The following is a 14,080-nucleotide window of genomic DNA, read 5'->3' on the forward strand; positions in this document are numbered from 1 at the left end:
GCTAGTTAACCACTCGTTAACGAACTATAATAATCCATTTTAAATATAGCTTTATCGCTTCTTCATCATAGCGAACCACTTTCAAGAGGTCAGTTTTTTATGTAGTAGTAGTGTTACAAGGTTTGGTAGGAAGTTTTAACATTAAATTAAAATTTTAAATATTTAAATTAAAAAAATTTTCAAATGTAGAAATGTTTTAATTTGAAAATTTTTGAATTCCTAAATATACAGTTTTCAAAATTTTCAGGAATCAAACATTCAAATCCTCATATAAATTAAAGTTTTCAAACTTCTAAATATCCAAACTTTTAAAGTTCACCAGGTAGTAATAGATATCCTTTTTGATATTTTGAAATTATTCTAAGTCTATTGTTGTCATAAAATAAGCCTATTTATTTTTTTCCAAAAGTAAAAAAGTCGTATGCCATTTACTGAAACATGAATGTTATTTACTTCACGACTCGAAATTTTATCAGCAACGAATAACACTATTGGGTTAGAAACGTCTACGAAATTTAACTCTTGTCAGATTTCTAAAAATGCAAATACACCAGAGTTCGGAAATTGTTCGCGACAGCAAGGACATTCAATTTTCTAGACATTGTCTGGTCGTGTTTTTGCTCGCATACTGTTCTTAGTATTCATGCAAAAATTGAGTAAGAGTGATAAAAAGTTTGTGAACTGTTTGCAGACATTGCGACCAATGTTTGCGGATTGATCGCTGGTGTTTATCCAGCTGATAATCTAGTAGTGTATTGATCTTGGAAAGATCTTAAAAATTTTGAGAAGCTTAAAAATCATGGATATCTTGAAAATGTTGAGAAGCTTAAAAATCATGGAAACCTAGAAAATGTTGAGAAATTTAAAAATCATGGAAATCTTGAAAATCTTAAGAGGTTTAAATATCTTGTTAAACTAGAAAATCTTGAAATTCTTTAAATACTTGAAAATTTTGAAAACTTTGGAAACACTAAATTTCTTAATGAATCTTATTCTTTATCATCAAATTCTGTAGCATCAAGTGAATCAGTACATCTAATAACAATCTATAACTTAATTTCCATTGTCGATGTTCCGGAAAAGTAATGTAAATATTAGAAAAATCTAGCTCCTGCTTAAGCTGCAATAAATAGTAAAAATTTGTTGAATTTCATGAGAAAGAAAGATATTCGTATACAGAAAAGAGAAATTTATTTCCTTAAGTTATGAAGATACTTATGAAGAAAGTATGTAACCGATTAAAGATTCAAAGACTGAAAATTTGAAATTTTAAAAAATAATACTAATAGACTAATAGATAAATCTATTTCAAAGACAAAATAGACCACACTTTGAAATATTCAGAATATTATTAAAGAACGCTCATTGAAGCTTTATTAATATTAAAACATTTTGCTTTTTAGGAAGAAAATTTTGTTCTGTTCAAGCAATTCTTGTGGAGGAGAAATATAGGGACCAGCGGGACACTTTTCCGCAATTACAGTCATTGCTACTTTCTTCCTGGAGGGTGGGGACAAACGTAACACTAATTATATCAAGGAAGACTAAGTAGAAACATTTTTTTCAGTGCAATAATAGAATTTTTCATTGTGAAAAGACAAGCATTTAAATAAATTAATTTTAAATAACGATAAAAAAAGATATTTTAAATAACGAAAGATTAAAAGGATAATCAACTTGGTACATTTCTTGTTAATGATATTTTTTATCTACTCCGAATTACAATCATAACAGACGAAACGAAGATCACTTATGATGCAGTCATCATAGGACCAATCTGTACAATTTAGACATTGAATTCACTTCTCTCTCGTGTGTTATTTTACTTGCCTTGTTTCTTCATTGTTTTCTGGATATACACATAGAACTTTCACGTAGACAAAACTAACATGTTATGTTCGTCCCAATAGTGACGCGTTGCTTTTGTTCCACTCATGTTTTTCAGGATAAAAATGTTATGCCCCATAAACTAGAAAAGACTTATTGAAAAATAATATAAAAAGTTATGGAGACATTATTTAAGAATGGTCTGGCAAATGGTTGGTTCAATATTTACACTTTAACTATGAGTATTAACAAAAGAACCAAAAGCATAATTATTTAGTGTTAAAATGTACTAGTAATTAATTCGAATTTATATACATAGCACAAGGAATTTTTTACAAATATAAATCATTATAAACTGAGTTTATTCAATTTATTAATAATATACAGAATTTTGATGTGATTGACAAAGAAAAAGTAATTATAATCACTTGCTTGACATAATTTTCACTTAATTGTAATAATAAATATAGAAAAATTGATGCGTTTATACATTACCCCTTTTTCATATTAACGTGCTACCAATTTCAATTTGCATTGTTTTCGCCTCATTCGATCTATGTAACAGTTTCTAAAATATCCAATAATTATAATTATTGTAGTTTCTTCACGATCACATATTGCATAATTTTTTATTGAATGCCCAATGGTGCCCAATGTGCATTGTTGCCTTCAAACGACAGTTCAGTGATTTTATTATAGTGTACATCATGCAATGTTCAAAACTGGACAGACCTATTTCGAAAATCACACTCTTGTGTTTCAGAGGGCCCAAGTTTCCCTGTTCCGATAACAAACGTCACGGTTCCGATGGGCAGAGAAGCCGTGCTCACTTGCGTCGTTGCAAACCTTTCAACATACAAGGTAAATTCTCCAACAAAATTTTTCCCAGAGTTTATATGTTCCTCGAGGTTTTGAAAGTAATTCATACCCTTTTTTAAACGAAAGTATTTAGTTCAAGTTTCATCACTTAATATTTTGAGTAAAGTCGAATTGAAGCCGTCGCATAACTGTAAAGTGACCCTCGCATGACACTCGCGTGATTCTCGCGCGCCAGTGAGTGTAAAAAAACCCTTTAAAAATCTCTATAAGCGGCATACCTTGAAACAGTATATAAAACAGCCATGTGAGTCTCACATGATGTGACCACGAAAAATTCCCTTCCTTCGCCTCCATCAGCAGTATATTTTAAAATGGTACATAAAAATGGACACAATCACAGGACCCTCATATGTCCCTCAAGTGATCCTCACGTGAGTTTGAATACAAAAAATTCCCTTCCGCCCGTTTCATTGAAACTATAACTCTAAAGAGCATATAAAAATAGTGTAAATTCTCCTGTAAGCCTCCAGCAAAGTGTAAAACCATTAAGATAACATCATTAGTCAAGAAATTTAATTTTATAGTACACTATTCATGAAATATGGTAACACATTCAGGTTTAATATCGCCAGCGGAAAACTTAATTGCCAGTTTCACCGATTAACGTGGACTCCAATGTCGCAAACGCATTCCCAGACATGTTCTAAACTAGGAATCCTGAAATACCTTTGACTGTGAGATAAACGCGAGCGCTCGCGGTCTCGTTCAAGGTCAATTAACTTCGGCAACACAGTGGCGAGTAATTGAAGTAATAAGTAGTGCATTTGTGTGTGTGTGTATTATTAGATTGTTCATTAAGCTCTGCGGATTTTATCTTAAAGTTTGTATGAAACTAATACGATCACAATTCTTTTTCAAACGGATAAGACGTGTTACATCTCTTCTTGCCAAACAAGCTATAAGTGATAAAAAAAAAACCCAATCTAATACTTGGGAGGGAGTTTGAATATATGTGAGATATGTTTGAATGCATGACAAATGTGTAGAAAGTTTGAAGGAAAAGCAACAATAAAAGATGAAGTGAAAACAGAAATCAAGTCAGTTTTAGTACATCCATGCATTGCATCATGTCATATAAGCAACAAAAACGTAGTGAAAGACCGTTAGAAATGAAAACAGGTAATTTATTACTGCTATTGATAGAAAATCCAACCCAATTGCCCAGTAAGCTTGCAAAGTAGCTTGGTATAAGGAAACTTGTCATGTGGAATCGGTTAAAGCAATTAAGAAAAGTACAAAAAGAAGAAGAATAAGTTCCTCACATTTTGACTGTGTTATGTACCGAACATAAAAGAAAAATTAACTTTCTTTTTTATATATACAACTCGGTTGAATTGCATCTCGATAACGCAATGCATTTTGGGAACTTCCCTAATCGAGCGTAATCCTGGCCTTTGAGTTTATGAAATTAAATATCTCTTTCTGCAATGCGATCGACTTGTTAATTTAACGCATTCCTTCCTTGAAATCAACGTGGTCCCATTGCGTAGCGTACAGTCTCACCTACGCGTTATCTCACAAATGCGTAGGATGAAATTAAAGATCATATTGTATACGCGGTGACCCGTTCTAAATATAATTTTTCATTTGTTAAATATGTATAAATGGGATTCGGAATTTTGACACTCTTAGTTAAGTTCATACTTTTATAGTTTTTGGTTATTAATAATTTGGCAACCTTGCCAAAGCCGAAGCCTTGCCAAATTAGTATTTAAATTCAAAATTTAAGAACACCCATTAGAACACTGAGGGTCAGCTTCCTCGAATCTCTGCGGACGATGTCTAAAGTTCTTTCGGCTAATTAGTTATTGTAAAGCGATACACCAGATGTATACGGTAGATTGCCGTGAGTTGGGTGGTGCGTTGCGTGAGAAAATTATGATATGAAAGAGAGAATTGGAATATTCACACATACACATTACTCAGCTTCTTTAACCATAGAGTTTGACCAATCACGGACTCGGTAGTGCCAAAATCACGCTCTCATTAGCTAATGAAGCAGCGACATAACCCTTCCATAATCGAAATGATTGATCCTGGATCCTTCCGAAAGCGTGATGCCGCGACACTTGTCGACGTACAATCGCGAGGAGCGTGTCGTAAATCCGCGATCTTCTAAAGACAGAGTTTTCTTCTATTTCTTAAACCTTTAAGTAGGGAAAAAAGGACTTAGGAAGTGCGTGTAAATTCGTATTTTGTCCTTTCGTTCTTTTGTCATAATTTTCTTATCATACATAAATATTATTTTCAAATTATTCGATGTGTAATAGTTAACCAATTAAGCAATTAAATCCATAGTGTGTGTATGTGTGAGTTCGTGTCTAATTCTTTCTTCTATACAGGGTTACCGGCAATAACAAATTTAAAAGCGGGACGTTGAAATTATCTTAAGGAGATTTTAAAAGGAAAAGAAATTCTATTGGTGAGTCTTTGAAATTAATATTGTTTCCTTCTTTCGTTCTGAAAATTTAAAGATCAATCATTTTGCAACAAATGGCAATAATTTCAGATAGTCTAAAGACTGTGGAAATCTCCCTAGTCGGAATTATTCCACAATAAAAGAAAGAAGGAATGTCTGCTTGCACGTACCAAAATAGTTATTTCTGTTCTTATATATATATATATATATATATTTTGTTACACCCTGTATATATATATATATATAATACAATATATATATATATATTGTATAATACAATATATATATATATACAGGGTGTAACAAAAATGTCGCAGTTCCTTAAAAGGGGTGATTCAGGGGGTGATTTGAAACAACTTTTTCCTTAGCGAAAATGTAAGATGAGGCTTCGTTAACGAGTTATTAATGAAAAACACCGGCCAATGAGAGCGCGAGTTTGCCGTTCGAGCGACTGCGGTAGCGTTGGGTACGCGCTGGGCGCTACGGTTGCACTCCGAACAAGAAAGTCGACATGCGTCGAAGGAAATAGCATTAGTGTGAAAATATTTGCATAACGTATAAACGAAAAAGCAATGCAACAAAAGAAATGAACGGAGAATTGGAGAATTAACGTTGAAGATAGAAACGTTGAAAGTAGTCTGCGTTAGATTTAAAAAATAATAATCATTAATGAATTAAATGCAATTCATCTGTAGTTTGTAAATTTGTGTCACTGGGTCACTGTACCGATACTGGTCATCGACCTCTGGAGTGGTTTATGGCAGGGTAGAATTTTTCCAAAAAAGCTCCTTGTACCCCCCACGTAGTTTAAGCACCTCAGACCTTCTTTGTTCGGACACTCCGAGATCATGTCTCCTTCGAAACGAAAGCAATAAAGCCATAAATTACCTAAACGCGTGCCCTAGCATAAACCATTTCGACAGTCGATGACCAGGATCGGTACAGTGACCCAGTGACACAGGTTTACAAACTACAGGTGAAGTTTGTTCTCTTCTTCCTTTATTTTTCGTTGTATTGCTTTTTCGTTTATACGTTATGCGAATAAGAGATTTACATATTCGTATTTTTACGTTGCACGTAGTTTTCCTCGATTTTAAGTAATTATTCACTTCAAGTGATAAACAAAAAAAGGACTCGGTGTTATTTATTATGTCGCTTTCAGTTTTCATACTAATGCTATTTTCTTCGATGTATGACGACTTTCTTGTTCGGAGTACAACTGTAGCATCTAGCGCGCGTACCCAACGCTACCGCGGTCGCTCGGGCGGCAAACTCGCGCTCTCATTGGCCGGTGTTTTTCGTTAATAACTCGTTAACGAAGCCTCATCTTACATTTTCGATAAGGAAAAAGTTGTTTCAAATCACCCCCTAAATCACCCCTTTTAAGGAACTGCGACATTTTTGTTACACCCTGTATATATTGTATTATCTATCTATACATTTTTATATATTCATTTTTATATACTTTCTTATTGGAACATTATGTTATTCGACCTTTAACTAAATATATCAATAAATTGAACTTATATATTTTATATTCTTTTCTCTTAATTTCTTTCGGCCTTTAACCTATTCAGATTTGGAATACGTTTGATCAAGGACCCGTATGGCACTGTAGCACCACCGATTCCTTTAACTACTCGAAATAACTTTTCAAATTTTATTTACTTCTAAAATATCCTTCTCATGCCATCTACCGTGCATTAGAAATCAAAATATTATGAATGTTAGCGTCCGGGCGTATCAACCCGCTCGGCGCGTAACAACTGAAAGTGCAATTTTGAATCGGTACCAAGTTTGTGTTTTCTGTTGATTTATAAACTAAGGTGGGAAGTTCTCCCTCACCTAGCCTATTCTCCAGATGCAACGCCATCTAATTAGCATTTGTTTCAAATGATGCAACACAGTTCCGGAAAGCACTCATTTCGAAAATTCGTCAGAGTGAAAAATTAAGTGGACGCATACTTTGAATCTAAACCTTCAAAATTCTGCAGATATGGAATCCAGCTTTTACAGGAGAAGTGAAATAGAATTTGCCGGTAAATAGTTCCATTAACCCTTCTCTGACCCTTATTCTCGCAACTGAATGTATTATTCGAGTGTCAAATTCAGACTATGATAAAATATTAATAAAATGAGAGGGGCAAAATGTATTTTACTAATTATTTTGGTGATAATAAAAAAGCTCAGACTTTTATAATAGCTTCAGTACATGTTTCACATACAATGAAGTAATGTTCTATGTATATTGCTTTTTTACATTTATCGGAGCGTACACTTTCGTTTGTGTGGGCACATATGGCATCAAGCTCGTTTATTGGTCGTTGACGTATGTGTCATGCGATCCCTAGAAGAGGATGCAACTTCTTGTGTACCTTGAGTAATACGCGCAGCGTTAGAAGTATGGGACAAATGAGTACGTGATATATCAAAATCTCCTCTTCGGAATCGTTTAAACCATCTTTCACACATATCTGCAGATATAGTGCCCTCAATACGAACGTTTTCAATAAATCGTTTTATTCCTATCATTTTTATTCCTATCTCTTTTCCAGGTATTATTTTTAACTAAAACAATCGAATGTTCGTTATTGAAAGACTAAGAATCTTAGAATGTTTTCTTATAACAGGATAGCCAATATATAAGAAACAACCAACAGCTGTTATAAATTACAAGCATAACATACGCCAGTGTCATCCATTACTTCGTAGAACTTAACATAGGATCTAATTTATAGGTTGCAGATGTCCAGGCAAATACATATTTTATATACAAAAATAGTTAAAGAAATGAAACATAAAGGTTTCGTCATTAGAGGATTTCAAAAACGTATTTTCTATGTTGTACAACTCGCATGTTACATTTGATTAGCATGTTATTCTATAAGAACATATACATATATATGTATAGAAACATATTGCATATGCCATATACAGGAATATGTATATACAGTGAGTCCAAAAATATCTGATCACCTGAAGTTTTTAAATAAGAATACAAATAATATTTCAAAGAAGTGACATAAAATGAAAGTCATAAAAGTAACTTTCGGACCCTGTATAAAACTGGCAAGTAAACACTTACACAGAGTGTTTCATAACATGTGGAACCCATTTTGATTGTATGCCTAAGTTGATTGTATGCCTAAAAACAATGAAAAAAGGTCATATAAACACATGACCTGTCTGTCTTCGTTTATGAGATATAATAAATTTTATAAACAGAGCAAATTCTCTGTTCGGCCTCTCTTTCCACAGACTGCAATAGTTCGTAAGCAAGAAATTTCACTGTTTAAAATAATACTTACTTGACGTCTTTCATGTGACTGAAGATTCAGCAAATTTCGTAATACTCTCTATATCAGTTCGTGTTTGAAGTAATAATGGAGCGTTACTCTAATTTAGAAACAACAGATATGCATTTGATGTATTGAGGTCGCTATGTGCAGCGAAGCAAGATGTCTATACTCGAAATATTTTCCCAATCAACGTATACCAAACAAAAAAACATTTCAAAGAATATACGAACGTCTATGAGAGACTGATTGCTTCTACAGAAGAAGTTCAAACGTCAAACACTGGTAGATCAGTTAATAGAAATGGTAGATTTGACGAGTGGGTTTTCCGTCATGTTGAAAGGAATAATGAAGACAATACTTGAAGAATAGCAAGAACGAAAAATGCGGTATACGTGACGGTGTAGAGAATTTGGGTAGAACAGAACATTCATTATATCTCATAAACGAAAACATATATGTAGAACATGTGTTTATATGACTCTTTTTCATTGCTTTTAGGCATACAATTAACTCCCGAAGTGGGTCCCATGTGTTATGGAACACCCTGTATTTTCGGCAAAACTTTTGAGTTTGCTATTACTTGCCACTGTTTTATTTTTGATACTATTCTGTTTTCAGTTCATGAAACAAACTCATTAAGCGTTACCGATATAATGAGACTTTCCTCGAGGCTCTTTTTCTTCTTAGGTATTCTATTTCATTTAAAAATTGTTGTACATTATGGTAAAATAAACAAACAAATATTCATTAAAAATACATACCGATTTAATTTTTTACTTGTAAACCTATAATTTTCCATAAAATTCGTTTAATACTTAAGGTGGTCGGATACTTTTGAGACTAAACTGTATATTTATCGCAATTTCTTTTCATAAAATAAATCCTCATAGACTTTTGAACACTATCTTCTTGAATTTACTAATGAAGTGGTCATGTATAATTCCTACCTTTACTTGTCCTTAGAAAAGTGACAACATATGTATACACATATATTTTATGTTAACCTATAATAATTCGCTCATTAATTCATACATGCTAAGTATAGATGTAGTCAAACATTGAAAAATTGTTCACGGTAGAACATATTACTGAAACAAAATATACGAAATGTCTAATACAAAGGACAATAGACGTATAGCAGTGCAAAAGTGGATTGACTTAATACATCAAAAATCTTTTGATTAACGAAGAAACTGTGTCGTACCCAATATACGTTGAAATTCGTTACGATACGAAATCGCAATAGACTCAGAATTTAAATACAAGAAAATTTTTGCAAATAGAAGATGGGCAAATATGTGTATAATAACAATAAAAAAGGCGACTTTTATATGGATAAGTATAAGCCGATGGTGGCTATTAGTATTAATATCTTGGCAAAATCTTGATAATGAGATTTGACGAAAAATGTCAAAGTAATAAAGTATACTATACCTGATAATACTATGGTTCAACACTACATAAGAATTATTTTTCTGATTGCTATAATGCGGCAACCCACAAAATGAAAGGAGATAAACAATTTCGGACAATACATGGAAAAATGTCTGAAAACTGAATTTCAATGCCTCTTTTACTTTCAGCTAAGAAATTAAACAACCAAATTATGCAAATATTGCTCCATTTGTAAATTGGGCAATACGTATATTATAATTAGATGGTGACGAAGGAACAGTATTGTTGATCACAGGAAACCCAGTAAACACAAAAAGTCAATGTTACATAACACAGAAGTCGCAAGTTATGTAACTCTTGTTAAAGAAGTGTGACATAAAAATGACATAACTCTTGTGACATGTCACAGCTAAACATCTATGGTCGGTAACATAGATGTAACAAATCACTAACTTTTTAAATGTGCGAGGCAGAACAATAACATAAGATAAATATAACTCATGTGACATGTCACAGCAAAATAACTCAGACGTAATCATAATTATTAACTTGAATATTCGTCAAAGTCCACATCGTATGAGCACTACATGCAGCTCAGATGAATCTGGTCGCGCTTACAACTATCTATCTCTTCCTCATACGATAGCCATTAAATAAGAGAGAGAAAGAGAGATAGAGAGTGTCGATGTGGGCAGAATCATTTAAGCTTTGAGTTGGCCGTAGCTGTAAATATGATGTGGAAGGAAAAATAAACTCGTGATTTTTAGTCTTAAACTATTAATACAAGCAAGCAGAAGTACTGATATATTTAATTTATAACCCGTTTATGCAAGTCCATGACTTTCATAAAGTCCTAAGAAAAAGATTATTTTTTTAAAAAAATGGTCAGGCAATGTTAAGGCAACAGAAAAGCAAATTTTGATCGTACAGTTACTGAATAGTTTAGGTAAGGGGTATAGACTGGTACGCGAATTAAAAATAAATGTTTAATATTGTGAGTATGAAATATTTCGGCAATTCTATTACAGTTAGACACATTTCTCCGATAATAAGAAATACAACTTATTAATATATATTAATTATGTCCTTTCGTCTTAATAGGACTGATGAAATGACATCCTCATATATTCTACTTGTACACTAAGTTTCATTAAAATCGGAATTTTCGGGTTCAGGTTCCCTTGTAATGGTAGAATTAATTTCAACAGGCGGCTCTGGTGGGACAGAGGAATGAGCTCACGAATATTCCGCACGCGCGGCAAGTGCGTCCGCGCGCACGGGGAACTGCCGCTGTGGGGGAAACCACCAGAAAGGCGAGTGAGGGGCTGAGTGACCCTGAGCCTACTGTTGAAATTAATTCTACCACAGTATAATTGATCATAAGAAATAAGGAGAGTGATAGATTCAATTTCTATAGAGAGTCTTCTCGACAAGTAGAGGAGAAAATACAAAAAAAATCTGAGAAAACTGGTGAAAAATCATTTCGAGATATAGGTAAATATTCCAATTGAATTTGTTAATACCTTATTAATTATACATATAATCTACAGTATAAATTTTACAGTTTTAAGAGTACTAACAAAACTGGAACTAGAAATTGGTAATCTCGTTAAATTATTAAATCCAATTAATGGGAAGCAACTGACAGCAGAGTCGATTGATGCTATCAAAGAAAAAAAGTGTTTCCATTATTGAATATGGAAAGCCGTGTAATGTTTGAGGAACAATTGAAAACAAAACAGTAAAAAATTAATTCGTAAGTGAAAAAAATTTATAATTCTTAACAGGAATTACATACCTCTTTCTTAAAAAGTGGTATTATCAGAGATTTCTTGCACAATAACACAGTATTAGCGAATTGAGCAATATACTAGTAGTGGATAACTTAATTTCATTATATTTTATTGTGCAAGGGTCTCTTTGAGAATACATTCCTCAAATGCATTCTGTTTTTTCTTTGCAGCTCACTTTTCATAGACAGAATTGGTGGCAACAGGTATCGTATGTATTTTTAGGATCTGTTTTGATTTTATATGTCTCATATGTAATATATATGTATGTAATAAACAAAATTATCCATGTTTGATGAATTTGATTGTTTTTAATTAATAATTCCTAAATCCAAAGAAATAAAAAGTAAAGTAACAATGTTACTACGTTACGTAAGTGTGATATAATGACGTTACGTAATACTATTCTATAAACGAATGGAAAATTGTGAGAGACATGTAACGCATACTTTACACTCATATTTCAGAACATGTGACTTTCGAATTTGTAACATCTATACAACATGGACATAATTGTATTTACTGGGGAAGCATCGTATAAACTGGAAAACATTTAAAAGCGTTTTATTCAAATATGATACATCTAATATGCATATAATAATTCATTGATTACACGCAGTGACGTGCTCAATAAGTATATCAACATTTTCCACTAGTAAATAATTTACTATCTTTCATAAAATAAATACTTACAGCTAAAAACACTGCTTAGTGTTAGGAGAATGTTTGAAAATATTCCATTACCACTTGAACCAATCTGGTGTTACGATACGGTACGCGAGCAATGCGAAAGACCGATAAGGATAGATACATACATTTCTAAACAGTATAGTGATTCAAGTGTTAGTCGGTACAACGGACGAAATTGATGCGAAATCAGTGAGCCGTTGGGATTATTGTAAACGAGGATGTACCTGAATTAAAATCAGGGAGCCTCTGAGGATAGATGTGCTTGCGGGTGAAACTGATCTGTGATCAGTGAGCCGCAGGACTGTGAGTTTCGTGAACGCACCTGATGCGAAATCAGAGAGTCACTAGGATCAGTTTCACAGACGAACTCAAAATAAATTGAGGTGGTGTTGAGGAGGATGGCAAGTTCCAACAGACGAACCTGATGTAAAATCATGGTGCTGTAAGGAAGTTAGATTATGTACAGATGTACCTGGTGTTATAGATAGCTATAGGATACGGACGAATCTGATGTGGAATCAGAGAGACGCAGGAAACGTTAGTAAACCTCATAAGTTATTAATTATTAATTGATACAACTCCAGCGGCTAAGCTGTATCGTTGGGGATCTGTCAACTTCGAATGGGATCGTTTGTGGTAATTATAGGTTTAAAAGCAATCTAGTCAAATTGCAATGAATACTTCAGTATATTCTAAAATTACTCTTTACGTGCAGGTGCATAGTGTAGTGTTGTTACGTAAAGTGTATGATTTTAATGCTCGATGTCAACGCATTGACGATGCGGGGACTTATGGAGTGGTCTTAGAAATCGCCCGATAGAACTGATGTCGAATCGCGGATTCTATGAGGATAAATTGTAGACTCGAAAGAAAACTTCAGCTCGATCTAACTGAACCAACTCTGACGAACTTGATTGTTAACATGACGGTACTGTTCTAAACCTATTAGAGCTAAAATCTCAAGGTTTATATAGGCCGAAAAATGAGTGGGAATTTGTTGGAATACTCACGGCTGGAACAGCGTTGTGGTTGCTACCCAGCTGCTCGGAGTTGCGCTCCCATTAAGATAAACGAAAGAAGCGAAAGTACTAGGGCGTTTTCTTTTAACAGGCAGAGGCTCGAATGTTTGGGAGAGGAACAGAATCTATTCACCGTACATAATACTGGATGAGCTGGGAAACATAACAAGAAGCAGCAATATTTTATGTCAGACATTTGGAAGATATTAAAAATTTAGTCAAATTATTCCATGTGATTTATGCATTGGCAATTAGAGCAGGATAAGATGTTCTTTAAAATAAATCGATAACTTAAATATATAATGTTTACCAAAACTCATATTGAAACATTGCTAGTCAATATAAAAACAAGCTAAAAACTGTTGGAATATCTTTAATTGAATCGGTAAAACTGTGCATATGTATAATCATGGAGAGTGAAAAGAATTGTAGAAGAATTTCTGAAACTTACTGTCCAAATAGGATGTATTGTAGTTTGAAAGAAATTCAGACCTTCAAACAGTATTAAAAATTAGTGACATTTTGCAAGATGGAATTGTTGATGAACTTAAAGAAATTTGCGAACGCTACTAAAACAAATTCACTTTAATCACATCTTGAAATGCTTAACGCCTATTTTCTGCTTATAAATTAACCTTAAACGATAAATGTTACCAATCATCTCTTGATAATGTTGAGAAAATATTTGTAATTTATATCGGAACTTAAATTATAATTCTTAATTATCACGTTTAAAGACTAAAATTATTATATCATATTTTC

At 33.2% G+C, this 14,080-nt stretch overlaps 1 protein-coding gene across 1 annotated transcript in view; it reads left to right on the forward strand.

Moving 5' to 3' along the window:
• Nucleotides 1-14,080, forward strand: part of LOC143184520 (neurotrimin) — a 275,768-nt gene that overhangs the window by 146,688 nt on the left and 115,000 nt on the right. Inside the window, exon 2 of the mRNA XM_076386814.1 lies at nt 2,591-2,688. Coding sequence (XP_076242929.1) covers nt 2,591-2,688 — 98 coding nt within the window. The remainder of the gene's footprint in view (nt 1-2,590; nt 2,689-14,080) is intronic.

The sequence above is a fragment of the Calliopsis andreniformis genome, chromosome 10 (genome assembly GCF_051401765.1).
Source record: "Calliopsis andreniformis isolate RMS-2024a chromosome 10, iyCalAndr_principal, whole genome shotgun sequence".
NCBI classification, from domain to species: domain Eukaryota; kingdom Metazoa; phylum Arthropoda; class Insecta; order Hymenoptera; family Andrenidae; genus Calliopsis; species Calliopsis andreniformis.